Raw genomic sequence first — 18,521 nt, forward strand, 5'->3', positions numbered from 1 at the left:
CAAAGCCCAGGTTTGTCGTTGGTATGTTATAATACAGTGTTGTGCAGCTGTTGTTGTCAATCGGACACTTTCCAGTTGAAACGTGAATAAAATCTGACCCTACTTTTCTCTGTTCATAATTGCTCATGTGTCCAACACCACTGACTGAAGTACAGCCAAAACCATGACGGAGCCTGTTGTACCTCTCTAATGACCTCCTGCAATTTGAACCAAATTTTCACATTTGCCTTCATCGCTCCATCAGACCACTGATTTTCTGATGTATACCTCAGCCTTGTTTCCCCTTCTAATAAAACCATTTCCAAAGAGGCTTAAGCGGACAGTCGATGAATCAACACGAGGATCAGATGCATCTCTCAGTTCCTGTGTCTGGCATTTTTTTCTTATTTCTTGCTGACATCACTTTCAGATGCTGTTCATCTGCTGTAGGCCTGCTACTTTTTCTTTTGTCCTCCACCTGTCCAGTTTGTCCACAATGCCAATATAATATTTCAGCTAACAGCTCTTTGGGAATCACCTTGTTGGTGCAAAAATACTATTTTTGAAAATCTGGGTATGTTATCCTTGACAGTGTTTGTAGATTTAATTGAAGAGATGATGCCCTCTTGTTGCAAGCTGCTTGTAACAAAGTACCTAAAGATGCAATTTAAAATTTGTTCTTTGGTATGTGTCAGCACAACACTGCCTCAACCCTTGTGTTAGGTTCCTTTTTTATCTTTGAATGATTTAGTGTAAAGTGGTTAAAAAAAACATTACTCTAAAAATAGTCAGATGCAGGAACTGGACTGAAAATAAGTGTAAAAAGAAGCTAATATCCAAAGAAAACTTTTAGAGACCTTCAGAAAGCCTGGAGAACTGTCAACTGTGGCTCAAGACTTTTGCACAGCACTGTATTTCCAACTCTACTCAATTAAACTTGATCTATAATCTCTCTGATTTGATTAACTTTTGAAATCAATCACAAGAAACCTAGCGTCTGCATGTGCTAATGAAAATGTGGCTAATGTGAAAATAGCACCTCTCCAGTGTCATCTTCTCTTATCCCATACAGTGCAGTCCCTGAGCCAATAACCATGCACCACATCTCTTCTTAACCCTAAAGGCCACTGTAGGCTTTGCAGTGTGTCTGTGTATTTCTGTGTGTGCACACTTGTCCTCCTTCGCTGCGTTCTATAAGTTTGATCTCACTGCAGCGAGGAAACCATTACATCGGGTGCCTCTGCTTGCTCAACAACCCCGAGTCTATCTAATCTCTGCTGCTCCGAAACATCCCATTCAATTTCTTCTGTTGATAGATGCCAGTGCTCTTTGAGCCCTTCGGGAGTACATTCTTTCTCTCCTGCTCGTCTCCAACTTTTCGCTTGTGTAAGACCACTCTAGATTCATCAGGTCAGCCCCCCCTATTGTAAACAAGTAGGATCTGATTTGCACAGATCCAAAGGTCAAGAGAACGGCTGACAGTCAACATCCACACGCCAATCTAAGAACGTTTCGTGGCGTACATAAGATGCTTTATGAAGAGTGATGCCCACTTAGATTCACGCACTCTTGAGCTCGCTACCTCTTTAACAACGACTGACAGTTACTGTAACTGAGAGCTGCCAGTTACACTTAGAACAAGCGGATACATTCTAATTGTAGTCGTCATAAACAGATAAGGAAGATGCACTCTAACACTAGCACTACTCTTCCTGTTTACATTTACAGCCACAGATGCTGATTAGTGTTTCCAGCTGTTTTGCAATTATATTAAATTTTGCTGTAACCTCAGCAGACCGAGATATGCTGGGCAAGACACTAAAACCCATGATGCAAGGAGAAAGAACACCAAAAGAACCCTTTAGTAAGGACATAGCCCCTGTTTATTGAGATCATGATCACATAACATTGCATTAACTGTGAAATTACTAAACAGCAATGCAGAAGTGTAAACTACCCTCAAGCCATTTTATTCACGGCTGTTTATTTTTTGCTCCACAGCACTTTTCACCCAGCATTGCCTAGTCATTGGACCACCTCCAAGACCCTCTGGAGATCCAGAAGTCTTGTTTTTTTTTTTTTACCATTGGGCATGGAGGACAACATTTATGGAACTCCACAGGAACAAACATTATGAGAAGGGCAGCCTGTAGAGGAGGGTCAGGAGGCCAGAGGGGAGCACGAGGTGAGAGTGAATATAATAATGACAAACAGATTTCTGGCCGCTGCAACCGCAGCCTCGTCTCTCGGGTATCTTTCCACCTTGTCATGTCCAAAGACCTTGTATAATACCCAGCAAAGGGACAGGAGATAGCAAACACGTGTGTATGTGTACTCGCCTGTGCATTTCTAATTTATTGGCCCACTGATTTGCTGATGCGTGTGAGGCCGCACACAAGAGCACTAGCCTGGAACAGCCGGGCTTTGCTTCATTAGGCGCTCACACCCTTAAGCTGCTGACATTTCCAAACTTGTTCCCCAGTTTTCTAATTGTCGTGAAAAATTGGACACAGGCGCCAACATTGAAAAAGCTGCACGATACATTTTGATCTGATGGCATTTCTTGAGCATCACCGGATGAAAGTGAAATGCAAAAAAAAGCAGGCTGGATAGTGCAAAAAGTGAGGAGGGAAATTAAACAGGGCTATTCATCCTTCTCATTTGAAGACCTAAATAATCATCTACATAGATAAACCACATAGTGTCATCTACTATTATTGGTACAATGCGCACATGTTAAAAATATGTCAGATCTGGTCTGTAAATTTCAAAAGAATCAGAACAGTATCGAAGAGTAAACCTTAAAATTGTTACTCAGATAAAGAAATCCAATAAGACAAGCAAATACACAGCATTAAATCAATTAACAGTTCATACAAAACCATCTTCTCCATAAAATAAATGTGACTGCTAAATGTCAACACAAAATTATGGCATCATTTCCGGGCACTCGTTAGTTTGTGTTTCAGCTTGAAATTAATAAATACTGACAAAAGGTTAAAAAGGTTAAAAAGGTGTTATCATGTGCTGTTGATTACAGAATTAAAGTCAGTTTAAGACTCAACAACAGGCTTTGTTAGTGTATGTTTAAACTTTACAGACTTTACAAAGACCAACCAAAAAAATGGAAAAATATGGACCAGCAGATACAGTATTTCACATACAGAAAGTAGAGGTTATAAAATGTAATCACTGCATGTGCAAGAGATCTCACAGTATACTACAACAAAATATGTTATCAGTGTTTCAGTACGGTGAAAACAAAGATGGAAAAACATCACAGGTTTAAAGGGAAGTACACAATTCAACATTGCTCCAGAGTCCAGGCAGGTACAGTTGTACAAATGTCATACCTCTAGAGAGCTGACAGAGTGGACAGATGACTGTAAATTAGTAAAACATGCTGGTCATAATTTCCCCATGAATGTTAAAGAGATGACTGATATTAAAAAAAGAGAGAAATTTAGCTAAAAGCTGCTGTTTAGAGCAGCTAAAGTTTGACATATACCTAAAGGTCTTAGCTTTGTACTTTGTGACAGTACTCTTTTATTTCTTTGTTGTCACGGGTAACATAACACATTTGCAATTCGTGGCATCTATTCCATTCATTACTACTCAAATGTAACTTTTTTTAACCCATTTTTTAACCCCCTGCATTAATAGTGCATTATATAAATAGATAGAAAATATGATTCTCTTTCATTTTAAGAATCATTGTCACAGTTTTTCTTCCTCTGTGTGACCTTAGTGCTGTGGGATAATTTACAAAGTTTCTAGGAAGTGTCATGTAACCTTAGAACATCCAACTGAAGCATACTGAGGAAAACAATAAAAACATGAGATTTGCTGTAACTTACTATAAAAACAGAAATCTCCGTCTGTCCACAAACCCCTCCTGAACCATCAAGAGTTCAACCAAACTTGATGCACAGGATAGCATCACATCATTGTGAAAACATGACCTAATCAACAAACTGTAAATTCCAGAATTTAAATTTTTTACGGTAAATATTCGCATCAGTTTTCAATCGTGCAGAAAAAAGAACAACAATACAAGAAATCACAGACTGTGTCTGAGAAAAGAAGGTCTCTCAGCTACAAACAGCTCTGCTTGAAATGTGAAAAAGCACAACAGCTGCTGGCGAGGTCCACTGATAAAGAGGATGATGCCAGTGAATCAACTCAGAAATAATAACTTCTAGTTTTAGTTCCTCAACCTACTCTGTGGGAAAACAAACAGCTTTTTGTTCTTTACATAGTAAAAGGCGCTCATATCGGTTTGCAATGAGGTAGCTCAATAACAATTCAAAAGGTTAATGTATAATAAGATTCGTGCCTTCAGAACAAAATAACTGGCAGGATCAAGAATGAATTGCAAAAAGGTTTTTGTTTTTGGTAACACAAAAGGTACTCCAACAAGATGCATTTCTCATCTTAAAAAAAAAACTTGACCCAATACTGATATTTACTTACAGGCTGCACAAACTCACATGCACAGGAAAGGTAGCTAATCTTTTTTAAACTTTCAAAAAATTGGTTAACCTTCTTAAATTCTTCATGAAGAGCCATAATCAGGTCAAAGTTGTTCATGTATGGCTTGTACAGCAAAACTTCCATCAGCTTTAGCTCTACTTTGTGCTAATTAGCAAAAATAAAAGTAAACACACTAAGCTAACATGGTGAATAAAGTCAAATTTATACCAGTGAGAAATCTCCACGTTTAACAACCTTAAGCAGCTTTGCGCGCCGATATTAGCAATTAGCTCAAATAGCTATACAGCCTGTTAGCATGGCTGTAGTCTCTGTGTTGTCTGCTGGTTGAAAGACTTTACAGTTCATCAAATGTCAAAGTAATTGCCGACTGACTGAACGAATAAATCAGTCTGTTAAAAATGAGTGTGAGCAAGCAGAAAGCAATCTGTGCTAAGATCAACCTGTACAGCTACAACTATCATCCCGCTGCATTCACGCTTAATAAAGCAATCACATTTCATTTTGTTTCGGCGCTCTCTGGGTCCTGCTGGGCTGCGCTCATCTCCGTCTCCTCAGCTTCAGGCTGCTCCATCTCTGCCGCTGAGATGCTCATCTGCTCCTGGTTCTCTATGTTAGTTTGGTTACGCTCTCGGTCTTTAGCTCTCTTTTCTTTCTCCAGCATGTGGTAGTTGTAGATGTTCATGACGAAGAGAAAAAGCCCGCCAGCCGTGATGACTGAACCACACATGAGGAAAAGGTACTTGTAGTCGCCAAAGATGTCTACCAGTAACCCTGTGTGGAGGAGGCCAGAAAGAATATTTAAAACTAATCAAAGAAAACACAGCACAGTGAGACTATAGCGTCTAGACGGCAAGTTTGAAGGTGAAGAGGAAGATCAGACTCAGATATTGCTTATGAGTGCGTGCAAGAGAGCGAGAGTGAGCATAGGCCAATTTGAGAAGAGCCATCTCGGAAATGACGGGGCCATTACACCCTTCTTGGCTCTCCTGAATTGCCGGGAAGGCAATTTGGATGGCTGCTACCAAAACGAATCAGAAGAAAGGCATATTCTCAGAACCATAAATATCCAGCTCAAGTCTGCAGAAAAGTGACAAATGTGGTTTAGATCAGATTTGAGCCTGCGGCTTTTCTGAGTCCTAAGTGCACGAGTCGCCCCGACGCCCGTTTTCCCCTCCAGACACCGATCGATGGGCGAATGTCGCCATCTTTCTCAGTCTCAGCATCTAGGACTGTCCACCTCACTGCATTACAATCCCCCTTAAAGCCGTATGGAATCATGGCAGCTCGCCTCGGAAGCTGAAGTATTTTGAGCAGGATTAGTTTCTCTTTATTTTCTCTTACTCCTAGAGTCTTCCTTTCTCTTTCCGCTATTAAACATCTAGTTAGTAAAGATGACTGTGTTAATCATCAGGTCAGTTTTATAAAATTCGAACACCCAACTTTCAAAAGACATTTAAATTTGATGTTTGTCAAACATATTAGGAAGCACATTTAGTACAAACATGCTACAGTCTCCTTTTGAAACCAGTTAAAGACGATGTTAAACTATAAGGAAATTAAACGGATTCCCTTAGCAGATCTCCTTAACTATACCACTTGCCATCTTTGCAGTGGAAGATTGTGTTAAAATAATGTTTGTGTGAGTGAATGCAATGTACTGTACTATACTAGGAGGGGGTCACTTTGCATTTGGATCAATTTCAACCATCTGAATGCCGGCTGTATTATCTGATTGATAGCACTCATCTGGTGCCTGTACTCCAATGACCATCACCCTCATTAAGACAGCCCTTGATTGGCTAAGCAGTAATTAAGTCCATCTGGCATAGTCACCTCTTTTTTAATGTATTCACAGCTTAATTATGGCCCAGGTACAGGACTTTAATGACGAGAGTTTGAACTGAGCATCATTAAACACCCAAAGCAAAAGGGTAATTACACTCGCTTACCTCACTTCCTCCTAATTGGATTGACCCGAAGGTTTGGGGGAGCAGTAACAAGCAGAATAGGGGAGACATAACGATTGAGCCCTCTGGAGGAGATTGTTAGACGTGCAGGGAGGCACTTATTTACCCTATTAAATGAGCGCCTCGGAACACGGTCGCTCTAGACAAACTGGGGGGCCTGTAACTTTTCACCTCATTAAAAGTCAGGTTGGAGGCAAAGGACACGTTTGTCAGCGGGATGATATTCACAGCTGATTAAGTCATGTTCAGCTAAACTACTGTACATCCTCACCTTGTTTATTTAGGACATTAGGCCTGTATGAACACTGGTGAACAAGTTGAGCAACAACAGAGTGAATGGCTTGCTCACTGCAATACAGTATGTGTTATTGACAGACGTCACCAAAAAATGATAAATACTTTTCAAAACCAAATTTCTGAAAACACTAGGGAGCGTACACCTACAAGTATTCTAGTCTATCCTTACATGCATGAAGAAAGTTAAGAAAAGTTAAGAAAAAAGTTACATGTAGAAGATGGTAACTAGTTTAGCGTAGTCTAAGGAGCTTGGAAAGAAAAGCGTCTGGACTTCTTTGAGTTGCTTGAAGACGTTTCACCTCTCATCCGAGAAGCTTCTTCAGTTCTAAGGGTCAAATGGTGGAGAGTCCCAGATTTAAACCTAGTGGGAGTTTCCCCCCAAAGAGGGACAAAGGACCCTCTGATGATCCTCTACCTAATCACATGAGCCAAGGTGTGAAAGCGGGTGTGGGTCCCAATCAGCCAGGGTTTCGGGTGAGCTCGTTGTGAAACCTGGCCCCACCCTATCATGTGATTTCCTGAGGTCAGATGGCCCAGGATGTGAGTGGGCGTTAAGGCGTCTGGGAAGGGATCTCAAAACTGGATTATAGATGGGAGACAGTTGGTGTCGTAAACCACCGCCTCTGTTCAAAGATGGTCGCTCACAGTGGACGTAAATGGCTTCTTTCACTCCTCTTTCAAACCATCACCTTCGCCCCGACTTGTTAAGAAAAGCAGTAAGAGTCGGGGAATAAATGATTCAAAAAAAGCAACATGCAAATGATGCCATCGTGCTTTTTTAGACCAAATGAGGAAATACTTTGACTGATATTGCAAAATCAATTCTAGGCTAAAATGATTATTACATTATATCTCATAGTAATGTTAGTAGCTTTTTTCTTTTTGTTTTACAGGGACAATGAGCCAAAATGCTGAACAGGTGGTCAGTGTAGTACTGTGTGCTGAGGTTGGGGGATATGTAAAAGTTTTCCAGCCGACATTCGTCAGTCCAATAAATGACGACAGGCGATATATTCACGCAGGTGACTTTTTGATGGGCGGGGGAATGTAATCATGCACTGACTGATTTACACGCTTAGAATTTAGAAGTTTCGTTTGGAGGGGATACTTTACCTTCTTTTCTTGTTTGTTTCAGTATTAATATAGCTACTTTTTGGATTATTGAATCATTTATTTATTTATTTGAGATGCGCCAAATCACACAAAAGACTTTACGTCTGAGATTTTTTTTTTTTTTTATGTTCGCTCGAAGCGATATTTTGATTTTTAACTTACTTTTTGTTTAATTTTGTATTTGTTGTTTGGTCGAGTGTGTAAGACAGACAAACACTGGAACAGCCTGTAAACACGGTTATAGTGAAAAATAAAGAAGCCAGTTTCTCTTTGTTTCCCTGCCCACCATTGTGGGGTTTTTTTTATTTAAATAAAATGATTTTGTTTTTTCTGAACATAGGCTACTGCTGTTCTTTCTTTCTATTATGAGTTTAAGTAAATGAACGCTGCATTTGGGTGCACTCTGAGGAGGGTGCGTTTGTTCGCAGCTGGAATACGGTGCCGCTAAAACAGCGCTATTATTTTTTCCATTGACTGCTTTTGTTAGCTTCAACCAACATTATTAGCAAACTTACTCATGGGCAAATAAATAAATCGCTCTTGTAAAAACGATCAAAGGTTTTTACATGAGCAGTGGTTGGGCAAGGGTCCAATCACCCAACCTTACTGTGCGCTTCCTAATGTGACTTTTATACACTATGATGTAGATTCATGCATTCAACCATTTTTATATTTTGCTTGTTGCACGTTATTGTATTTTGCACAATTCATGCATGTACTGTACCAGTGTACCTGCACATGTGATGTGACAATAAAGGTGATTTGATTTGATTTGATTTGATAAGTGAATCAGTCTTAAAGTTTGGCATTGTTCTTTCCCCATCAGTTTTGCAACATGAAAATATTTTATAACTGCAATGAAGAACCAACAATACCACAATGCAAACAATACCACCCTCGTCTCATGTGCACAGAGATTCTCTGAATCTTTTGATGATAGTATGTACTGTAAATGATAAGATATTCAAAGTCTTCACAATTTTATGTTGAGAAACATTAATCTGAAATTGTTCCACAATGTAGACACAGTTTGCTTCTTACTGGTAAACTCCCCATCTGTATTTCTGAGTGCCTCACTAAGATGCTCTTTATACCCAACCTGTTGTTACTGCAAATGTTCTTCCAGCTGCGGTTAAAGTCAGACTGTAAATAAAATGCAGCTTTTTTTTCTTATCTTTAAATGAAGCCTGGATTTGCCCTAGATGCTCTATTATGTCATGAAAGCCTGTGCCCATGAGCATAGATGGCTTCTTTCCAGCAGTAAATCACCATGACGAACTGCATCTTTGTGTGGGCGTCTCATACAGTACAAAACATCCATACTCGGTGATAATGCGGCTCTGTCTTACAGAAATGATACTGTTACCGAGCTTTACTGCAACATAATGCGCAGCCTGTGAATGAAAGAGATAAACAAACAAATATTGTTTGCAAGGCTGCTCTCGCTTGAAAGTGGTTATTTCCTCTGTAACGGTGGAAATTTCTCTTTTCCCCAAGTGTTTCTGCATGTTTATAAGTATATATTACCTTGCTCTTTGCCTCAGTTGTAGAAGGAAGCAGCATAAAGCAATCTTAAGTGATCTCAGAGTAAATATGTGTACTTGTGTAAGAGAAAGACAGAAAAAGGATTATGTATGAATGAAGGATGTGTTACCTGCAGCAGGTGGTCCCAGTAGCATGGGGAAGCACTCCATGATCGTGACAAGTCCAACGGCGCTGGGGAAGCGCTGATTTCCCATCAGATCCATAAGGCATTCAAATATCAGGGCGAAAACCATCCCAAACCCCACACCAAAAACTACTGCGTAGACCACCAGGAGGGTATAGCTCTTCATCAGAGGGCACAGCAAATGGCACGTTCCATTAAAAACCATGGCAAAGCTGAAGAAGTACTGAATTCTAGGCCTGATCCACTTGCTGTTGGCTACCAGGCCGGTGCCGGGTCGAACAAACATGTCAACAAAGCCCATAATGGAGAGCAGGTAGGCCGCAGAGTACTTCTCAACACCTTGGCTAACTGCATAAGTAGACAGGAACACAATGGGTGCATACGCTCCAAAAATGAACATGACATTTCCTATTAGGTAAATGACAAAGCCTCTGTCCCTGAAAAAGGACAGATCCACAAACTTCTTTGTGTTCTTCACACAGCTTCCTTTTATCTTAGTCTTGCACTTATTTGGCCGATCCACGTTTTGCTGCGGTGCACAAGAGAGTGGCTTACAAACAGGTCGCATGAGGGCTCCAGCAACACAACAGTTGAGCATCAGACCCCCCAGGATAAGGAGGCTTCCTCTCCAGCCATATGTGCCCAGTAGATATTGATTAAGAGGAGCCAGGAAACAAAGGAACACTGGACTGCCAGCCATAGCAAGTCCATTGGCTAAAGGACGCCTGGCCAGAAAATATTTACTGATGATGGTGAGAGATGCATTCAGGTTAAAGGCGAGTCCACAACCTGCATGTAGAAACATTGAAAACATCTCAGTCACATTCCAAAAACCCTCAGGAAGAAAAACCCTACTGAACCTAAGCTCCAAAGGGTACTTAATTAAATTAAGACTAAATCTGCCGGCTGCTCATTAAGGTTCCATCTCATTTCACTTTTGCCATCTAAAATCTCATTACAGGACTCTGGAATTATTTCAGAAATAATTTCTCCATTCAAGTAGAAATAAATTGGAGAGCCTGGGTAATACATTTACTCACTTGCCTTTCTATGCAGAACATTTTAATCTAATTGCACCTTATTTTGAAGAAGATGAAGAGTTACAGTTAGATAGCTACGGTGTTTAAAATTTCTCCCTCTAATGTCAGGGTATTCTTACGATGCATAAAGTTTTTGTTGTTTGGTTGGTTTTTTTAATGCATTTAAATTGGGATTTACTATATTAGGCTTTTAGGGGGACATAAAAAGTGTAATTTAGCAATTTTTTCTTTCCTAATGAGGAATTTCACATTATTTTGACTTTCAATTAAAAAGACTGACTGTAATCACAATAAATGTGACATCTACAAGTCACCGAATTATTACAGTCCCCTAAAACTTAAGAGGAACACTTAATCATCACAGTATGATAACATACGTTAAAGCTGCTGCCAGACTTGCTTTGGTGCAAGTCAAAGTGACAACAGGTTGTCTTCATTGGAAAGGCAACCTCCAAAAAGCCACATGGCATCATTTAGTTGTAATCCAGCTCCTCCAGGATGGCGCATCACCTTCTCAAAATGGTTTGCTGTGTCTCCCAGCACAGTCTCAAGAGTGTGGAGGCCATTACACAAGGAGACAGAGCTGTTAAGGGGTGCCAACCCAGCAGGAGTGGTGTCTGCTCCTTTGTATGGGAAGGAACAGGACCCAACAAAATGACCTCCAGCTGGCTGCTCATGTGCATGTTTCTGACCAAAGTGTCATAAACAGACTCCGTGAAGTGTTCATAACCAGCACCGTGCAGCTCCAATGGCATTCGCCAGAGAACATCAGAACTGGCAGGTTCACCGAGAGCTCATCTGACAGATCCGAAAGAGTCTGGAGATGCCATGGCAAACCTGTGGTCTGTGGCCACCACATGCATAACAGTTTCTACGTTTCTGTTGCCTGTCCAGTGCACTTGTTGCCATGTTCATTTGCACCAAAGCAGGTGAAATGGATTCACAATGGTTCATGCTTTCTGACTGCACAGACTGACACCCCTTTAGGTTCTATTAAGTGTTCTATTTATCTTATTTTTAATGCATTTTAATGCATAACAGTGTGTTTTAAATGATCAAGGAACCCCAAATCATGAAGTACCAAAAATAGCAATAGAGGAATTTTCCGTGCATTTGTGCTGTCACACCTGTATTATTGTATTGCCTTATTTTTACAGGCTTAGATAAAACATCTTTAACGCCTCCAAGCAATGCAAAATGCTGCAACCACACTAACACATTCTAGTAAATGAGCTCACATTAACCCTGCTTTATCATTTTTAATTTGGCTCCCAGTTGACTTTAGAATTTGTTTAAAATTTCTTGTATTACATACAGAGCACTAAATGGACAAGATCCAAACTATACAGCTACTTTGTCTGTGAAAAGCACTATATAAACAAATGGAAATATTTCAAATGACGCTCTTAGTTAAATTATAAATATGAACTATCATCAAAATGTCCTATAAAGTCCACTCTGTGTATTGCCAATGCAGTCAATCTTAGCAACACAGATTGTTAAAGCTGAGGTATGTGCAGAGAGACAAACCATGAAACTGTTCATGTGATCTTGTGTTGTGCTTTAACGGTGCCAGGCGGGTGCTCTAACCAATCAGAAGGATTCATTATTCCAGTGACAAGGACAGCATACCTCACCAGCTTCTCAGCATCATAAACACCAGTGAGAGAGTGAATAATGGAGTATACGAGGAGGAATAATTCTGAGATGTATTTCACTGTGTGTGGGGTGCTTTTTTATTAATGTGCGGGTATTTGTGTATGTGTAAGCATATGTCTGCATGACTTCTAGGTAAAACTGCCTAATGCCTGTGTGTCAGTGCACTAGGCACAGGGGAACAGTGTAGAGCCCACACATGCCCCAGGCACCACACATGGCCCAGCCACTCGCTGTGCCTATTAATCCTTCACAGGGGCCCTTGGCTGGGTAATGAGCCTCTTAGGATGGCAGAGAGCCCCCATGTGACGAACCTGATTGGAGCTTACGGAAGAGTACAGAGGGCCATGGAAGATCATGCTCTCTGGGATCAGAGACAGTTCTGTCTTAATTACTGTCCTGGTCCTGGTCCCCTCGGTGCTCTAACTGCACCCTAGGAGCCGGGGCAGATGCCCAGGGCCTTCAGGAAAGGCATGGCAGTCTCGTTATGGGGAGCAGATCTGAACCAAGAGATTCTAAAAGGGATGTGAAAAGATGCAGACTGCCAACATCCCAATCCCACTGGGACTTAACCGGGATTGATGGGAATGGAAACTGAATGGTAAACAAGTATGGCATGATATCTTGGTTTTAGTCTGTGATCAATTATGAATTCCCAAAGTGAGACCACAAAAAGTAAAAACTGTTCAAGCAGCAGTAACACATACTGCTTAGAAATAAAAGTACTGTACCTCCAATGACGCCAATGCAGAAGTAGAGATAAGCGATGGAGCTCCCAAAAGAGGCGGTTACCATAGACACTCCACACATCAGTCCACCCATGATGACAATTGGTCGGCTCCCAAAACGATTGACCAACATGCTGCTCACCGGTCCTGCAAAAAACAGATGAGCACTGAGAAAGAGCAGTGCATTCTTGCATTATGTTACTTCTTAATTTCGCCAAAGTTTTAGCAGTCCGGGTACCCACTACTTCAAGGTTAACTGATGGGTCTAAACCAGTGAAATTCATCATGTGATCATAAGGCTAAATTCTGGCACACAATTTTGTAATGAATAGCTCATTTAAAAAAATAAATAACTTAAAGGATGAGTTTCATGGGTTTTTTTTTAATGCCTGTTCATTTTATCTGAAAAGCATTATTATTTGCGCATTAGCTGTTGAGCATCCCTGATCTAAACCAAGGGCAAAAGGACATCAGAGGGTGACAGAAGACCTCCACAGCAAAGCAACCTGGCAACTCATTAAACATTCCCCTGATAATGTAAAACACTACACCCAGTGATCAATCAGCAATTAAAAAGCCTTTTATATGCTGTCACTCTTTCCTTCATTCATAACCTTGCCTGAAAGAGTGACATTGAACCACCAGTCATTCTCCAGAATAATGAAAACCTCTATATTCTTATTGCTAAAAGACAAACTCCGTGAACCTACACACACTTCTCGAAAAAACAATTAAAGGAACGCTTTGAAAATGCATCAGATCTCAATGGGAAAAAAAGATACGTATACTGATGTGGACTGTGTTAGGAATGAAAAGTTCACACATCATTTGAAGGCAATAAAAATGATCAACCTGCCCCCTAAAAATCAAGGTGAAAAAAACGATGCAGCAATGATGCTCAGTTGTTTGTCCCCCACATCCCTGTATGCATGTGTGACAATGTTGGGGTGTGCTCCTAATGAGACACCGGATGATCTCCTCCCAGATCTGGACCCAGGCATCACTGAGTTCCTGTTCCTGTTTTAGCAGTTGTCTCATTGTTGCCCCTCTAGTGCAGCTGTTGTTAATTTCATTAACACCAAAGTGGGTGAAACTGATTAACAGCCCCCTCTGCTACTTAACTTACCTAATCAATATCCCAGCAGTTTAACTGAACTGATGCTATACTCTGATTAAAAGCTGTTCCTTTAATTGTTTTAGCAGTGTAGTTCAGTGGTGGTAGCAGTGATAGATTAAATCTTTTTGCATGTCACAAAAACGCATGATTTGTTCCAATTTCTTTCACTTTTGCACTAGCAATGTGATTCTTAAAGAGCCATTAGCTAAAGACCTTGCATATGTCAACATGGTGCAGTGTGTCCATAAAGAAATCTAGGAAAACTGGACAAGTAGAAGTTGTATCCTTGGGAAATAGGGAAAAAGCATTCTTAAGGGAGGCCGTAGGGAGAAAAGGCTGAGGTATTCCTAGTTACACAAGAACTGGACTTAAAATCAGTGGCAAGAGGTCTTATGGAGTGATTAATCCCAATGTGAAACTTTTGGTTCAGATCAGTGAGTGTCTACAACCAGTGGAGGCTCTGTTATGGTTTGGGGCTGTATATCAGCCAGTTGTGTTGGGCATCTTGTCAAAACTGATGGAATAACAAATGCAGAAAAGCACCAACAGATTTTGATCCACCACACAATGCCATCTGGAAAGTGTCTGATTGGCAAAAACTTCATTTTTCAGCATGATAATGATCCAAAAACACACCTCCAACGCAGTAAAAACATACCTGAATTTAAAAAATAAAAATACAAACTCTTGACAGAAAACAACAAAAGGCAGCCAAGATCCAAACAACAGCTTCAAGAAGCCTGGAGAACTATTCCTGAAGACTACTTAAAGAAATGACAAGAAAGCGTGCCTAAGACAGATCAGGCTGTGTGAAGAACAGAGGGGCTCATACCAAATACTGACTTTCATGCTTGTTAGAATTATACAATATTTATTCTTTTCACCTTATATACTCTATTTCCATGTATGATTTGACATGTTTTAATAAATTGCTGCACCTATGTCCCATTTTCCTAGCAAAATATAAAGGAATGAAGGGTGACTCAAGACTTCTGCACAACACTGTATGGGAAATCAAATATCCACCCAGCTGTTTATACAGTTACACAGGTTCCAAGCAGGGTCAAAGATAGATCATCGTTTTCGCTGTAGCCGTGTCACAATAGGGCATTTCTTGTTCTACCACCATATCCATTTCCATTATAAGTTTATCATTGTGACTCGTTGAGTCAGAGGTTTCCTGAAAAGGCTGTCATGTCTCTCCCATGGGGGCCTGGTGTCAGACCCCACTGTGCTGAACCTTCCTCTGATATATTCCCCTCTTTCCTTCTCCTCCGCTAGGTGACATTGTTGAATCCTTGCCAAGGACAATATGATAAAGTCCTGTGCCTGAGCCACATTGGAGGGGAATATTTCACTAGTTAGGCCGCTCTGGGTTGAGTGCAGGTGAGTAACATAGCGTGCTGTCCTGTAACCTTGAAAGCAGATACTAACAAACTCCGGTAAAAAAAAAAAAGAAGAAAATCACACTAAATAAAAACTCAAGATTCTACTTTTTTCTTTCAGCAGTGAATAAAATATTTATGTCTTCACAAAATCTTAGAGAATACAGTTTTTGTTACTTTTATTTATTCTCAACTTTAGTATTTTGAAGACAGTATATAATATATCCAAGTAGGATCTGATTTGTGACATCTGACTTCACTTCTACAAACCCAAATGTAGATGTCACATGCAGTGGTGCTTACTTCCATAAATTCTCTTTGGACCTCAGTGAAGAGACTTAAATTTAGGTCAGGTGACTTACACGGTAGCAACGTTCATGTGAAGCCAATTTTACTCGTTACTGTATTTCTCTGTGCAAATTACAACCGTACACAACAGTCGTGCCTTTGCAGCAGACACAGACACCACAAAAAACGATCTTTATGAAACTGGGATTTTTGTGTTTATGATGCTTATCGCCAAGTACAAACGCACAGAGCAGACTTCTCAAAATACTGATCTGTCTGCTGTCGGCTGGTTTGAAGCTGTGCTTTAGTAATGCTTGTTGCAACTTCTTACAGAAGGTGTAGAAAAAGTCTGATCATCAGACCATTATCAGTGCTAGTATGGGGTGTACGTGGTATGTCAGAGCCCTAGGACAACTAAATAAAACACAAAAGAACAAGAGACACACACAAAAAAAAACTCAGGCTGGTTAACCTGCAGGCTATTATTTACCAGCCAATACAAATGTGTTCTCTAGTAGTGATAAGAGTACTGATTTAGAGGTGCTGACTACAAAAAGTGTGATGGCCTAAAGGTATGAGGCCACACTACACTGCATTGCAAGCAGCTCTGGGTTTGAGATTATCATATTTATGCTCACCAAGTGGTTTATTGATGTAGCATTACATATCACAGCTGACAAAAACAGACTGCAGAAGACTATTCAAATTCAGTTCAGTTTTATTTATACAGCGCCAAATCACAACAACAGTTGCCTTAAGGCGCTCTATATTGATAGGAAAGCTTAGAAACAGTTTAACCAATAAAGCACACACAGAGTCAACTCACCTCCTGCATACATGGCAGCTAGCATAATAGAGGAAATCCATGCTATTTCACTGTAGCCAGCCTGCAAGTCTTCTTGAATGTCTTTAAAGAAAATGGAAAGGGCTTTGGGTGTGGAGTAGGCAAACCCAATGGAAATATGGGCCCCAATCACCACCATCCAGCCCCAACCGCCATCCAGGGGCTTGGAGCCCAAAACATCTGCTGGAGCAGGAGGCATGTTCCTGTTCAGAGTGTACAGTGTAGGAGGACACAGTGTTACAGTCGCTGCATACATGAACAAAGCAGTACAATCTAAGTAAAACACAAGCGCATATTAAAAACGAGGAGTCGGATTTCAAAATAAAAGTCTCAACATCATTCTAAACTTTCTGACAGGTAGTTGAGACATGGACTCACACCGAACTTAAAGTTTGGGCTGTTTTCAGATTCTGCGACATGCTAGACCACACCAGCCATGTTTGTAAACAGAAGCGGGGGAAATAACCTGCAAAACTACGCAACAAAGCAAGCTCTTGTGTAATATACTGCTGCTGCTGTTGGTGGTGGTCGTCATTATGGGAAGTGTGTGATTTCTACCCTAGAAGTATGAAAATACAGCAAGACCCAAATGTCTGACACTGCAATTCCACATTAGAGTTTTTTAAAAGCCAAGATAAGTTTTCCGATCACTCCGTCTCGTTAAACCGTTCCGCGCAGAGTGGGGCAGGAATGCTACTCACCACCACGTGGACAAAGAAACCGGTTAACCAGTGTGCGTGGATATACTGCAGAAAGCCTGACTGCATCTTACCGTTCACTGAGCGTCTGCGCAGCCTCTCTTTACGAAGTTCCTGACCAAAGTTTCATCAGCCTACTGCTTTATTTGACTGCTGGTCACATGTCGCACACATGGGCCCGAGGTGATCCGATTCACTAAATCAATGGGACATGAGCTTTGTCTCCTCTGCGTGTTTTTCAGCCTATTGGTCACACTGCTGTCTGCGGCGGCATTCAGTATGACAGTCGAAGGAAAAACTAAATTCTACACAGAAACTACTAAGCTATTACAACAGGAAGAAAGCTGTTATGGCTGTGTGTCCTTTACCTTTGGCAGACATAAAATGTTTTCATGTACTTAATGATGGTTTTCAGGCGTTTTCCAAGCCAAAATGAGTTAATCTGACCCATCCCCATTATTAATTGAGCTCATAATCTAACTACTCAACACCTGCCTCTTCTACCGGGTGAAATACACACACACTGGACACTTTATTAGGTATAGCTTTCTAGTACTGGGTTGGACCCACTCTTGCCTTCAGAACTGCTTTAAAACGTCATTGCACAGATTCAACAAGGTGCTGGCAATATTTCTGAGAGATTTTGGTCCACATTAACAAAAATGATTTGAATGTCGCTTTCATCCACATCTCAAATGTGCTTTACTGAACTGAGATCTGCTAACTGTGGAGGTCATTTGAGTACAGTGAAGAAGAAACCAGTTCAAGATGATCTGAGCTTTGTGGCGTGGCATATTATCCTGCTGGGAGCAGCCATCTGAAGATGGGTACATTATAGCCATAAAGGGATGGATATGGTCGTCAATAATACTCATGGAGGCTGTTGGTGTTTAAATTATGCTCAGTAGACAATAAGGGGCCCAGAATGTGCCAAAAAAATAACCCTGACACCATTACACTACAAACAGCTGCCTGAACTGTTGATACGGGGCAAAAAGGATCCATGCATAGACATGGACAACAAACTGTAACTCTACCAAATGTCAGAGCACAAAGCATAATCTTCCTGTTCTTAGCTGACAGGAGTGGTCTTCTGCTTTTCAAACCTATCTGCCTCAAGGTTTGACATGTTGTGCATTCAGAGATGCTCTTCTGCATACTTTGGGTCTAACAACTGATCATTTAAGTTACTTTTATAATCCTATCAACTCAAAGAACACTAGGCATTCTCCTCTGACCTCTGGCA

The 18,521-nt window shown here is 40.7% G+C and overlaps 1 protein-coding gene across 2 annotated transcripts; it reads right to left on the reverse strand.

The window, feature by feature from the left end:
* Positions 1-1,834: 1,834 nt before the first annotated feature.
* On the reverse strand, positions 1,835-17,506 carry LOC116330177 (monocarboxylate transporter 2-like). 2 transcript variants are annotated; one of them, XM_031752417.2, is made up of 5 exons: positions 17,350-17,506; positions 16,560-16,780; positions 12,947-13,090; positions 9,505-10,308; positions 1,835-5,244 (listed from the first exon to the last, which is right to left on the reverse strand). In XM_031752417.2, the coding sequence occupies exons 2-5, from the start codon at positions 16,774-16,776 to the stop codon at positions 4,970-4,972; spliced, it is 1,440 nt and encodes a 479-aa protein (XP_031608277.1). In that variant the 5' UTR covers positions 16,777-16,780; positions 17,350-17,506; the 3' UTR covers positions 1,835-4,969. The 2 variants fall into 2 exon arrangements, with proteins under 2 accessions (XP_031608277.1, XP_039468670.1); XM_039612736.1 differs by having other exon boundaries at positions 17,279-17,351.
* Positions 17,507-18,521: the final 1,015 nt, after the last annotated feature.

Source organism: Oreochromis aureus, linkage group 5 (assembly GCF_013358895.1).
Source record: "Oreochromis aureus strain Israel breed Guangdong linkage group 5, ZZ_aureus, whole genome shotgun sequence".
NCBI classification, from domain to species: Eukaryota; Metazoa; Chordata; class Actinopteri; order Cichliformes; family Cichlidae; genus Oreochromis; species Oreochromis aureus.

Coding starts and splice junctions, on each gene's coding strand:
- LOC116330177 (XM_031752417.2), bottom strand. CDS start 16,776: ATGCCTCCTGCTCCAGCAGATGTTTTGGGCTCCAAGCCCCTGGATGGC. Junction 13,091..16,559: donor AGCTGCCATGTATGCAGGAG/GTGAGTTGACTC, acceptor TGTTTTTTGCAG/GACCGGTGAGCAGCATGTTG. Junction 10,309..12,946: donor CTGCATTGGCGTCATTGGAG/GTACAGTACTTT, acceptor TTCTACATGCAG/GTTGTGGACTCGCCTTTAAC.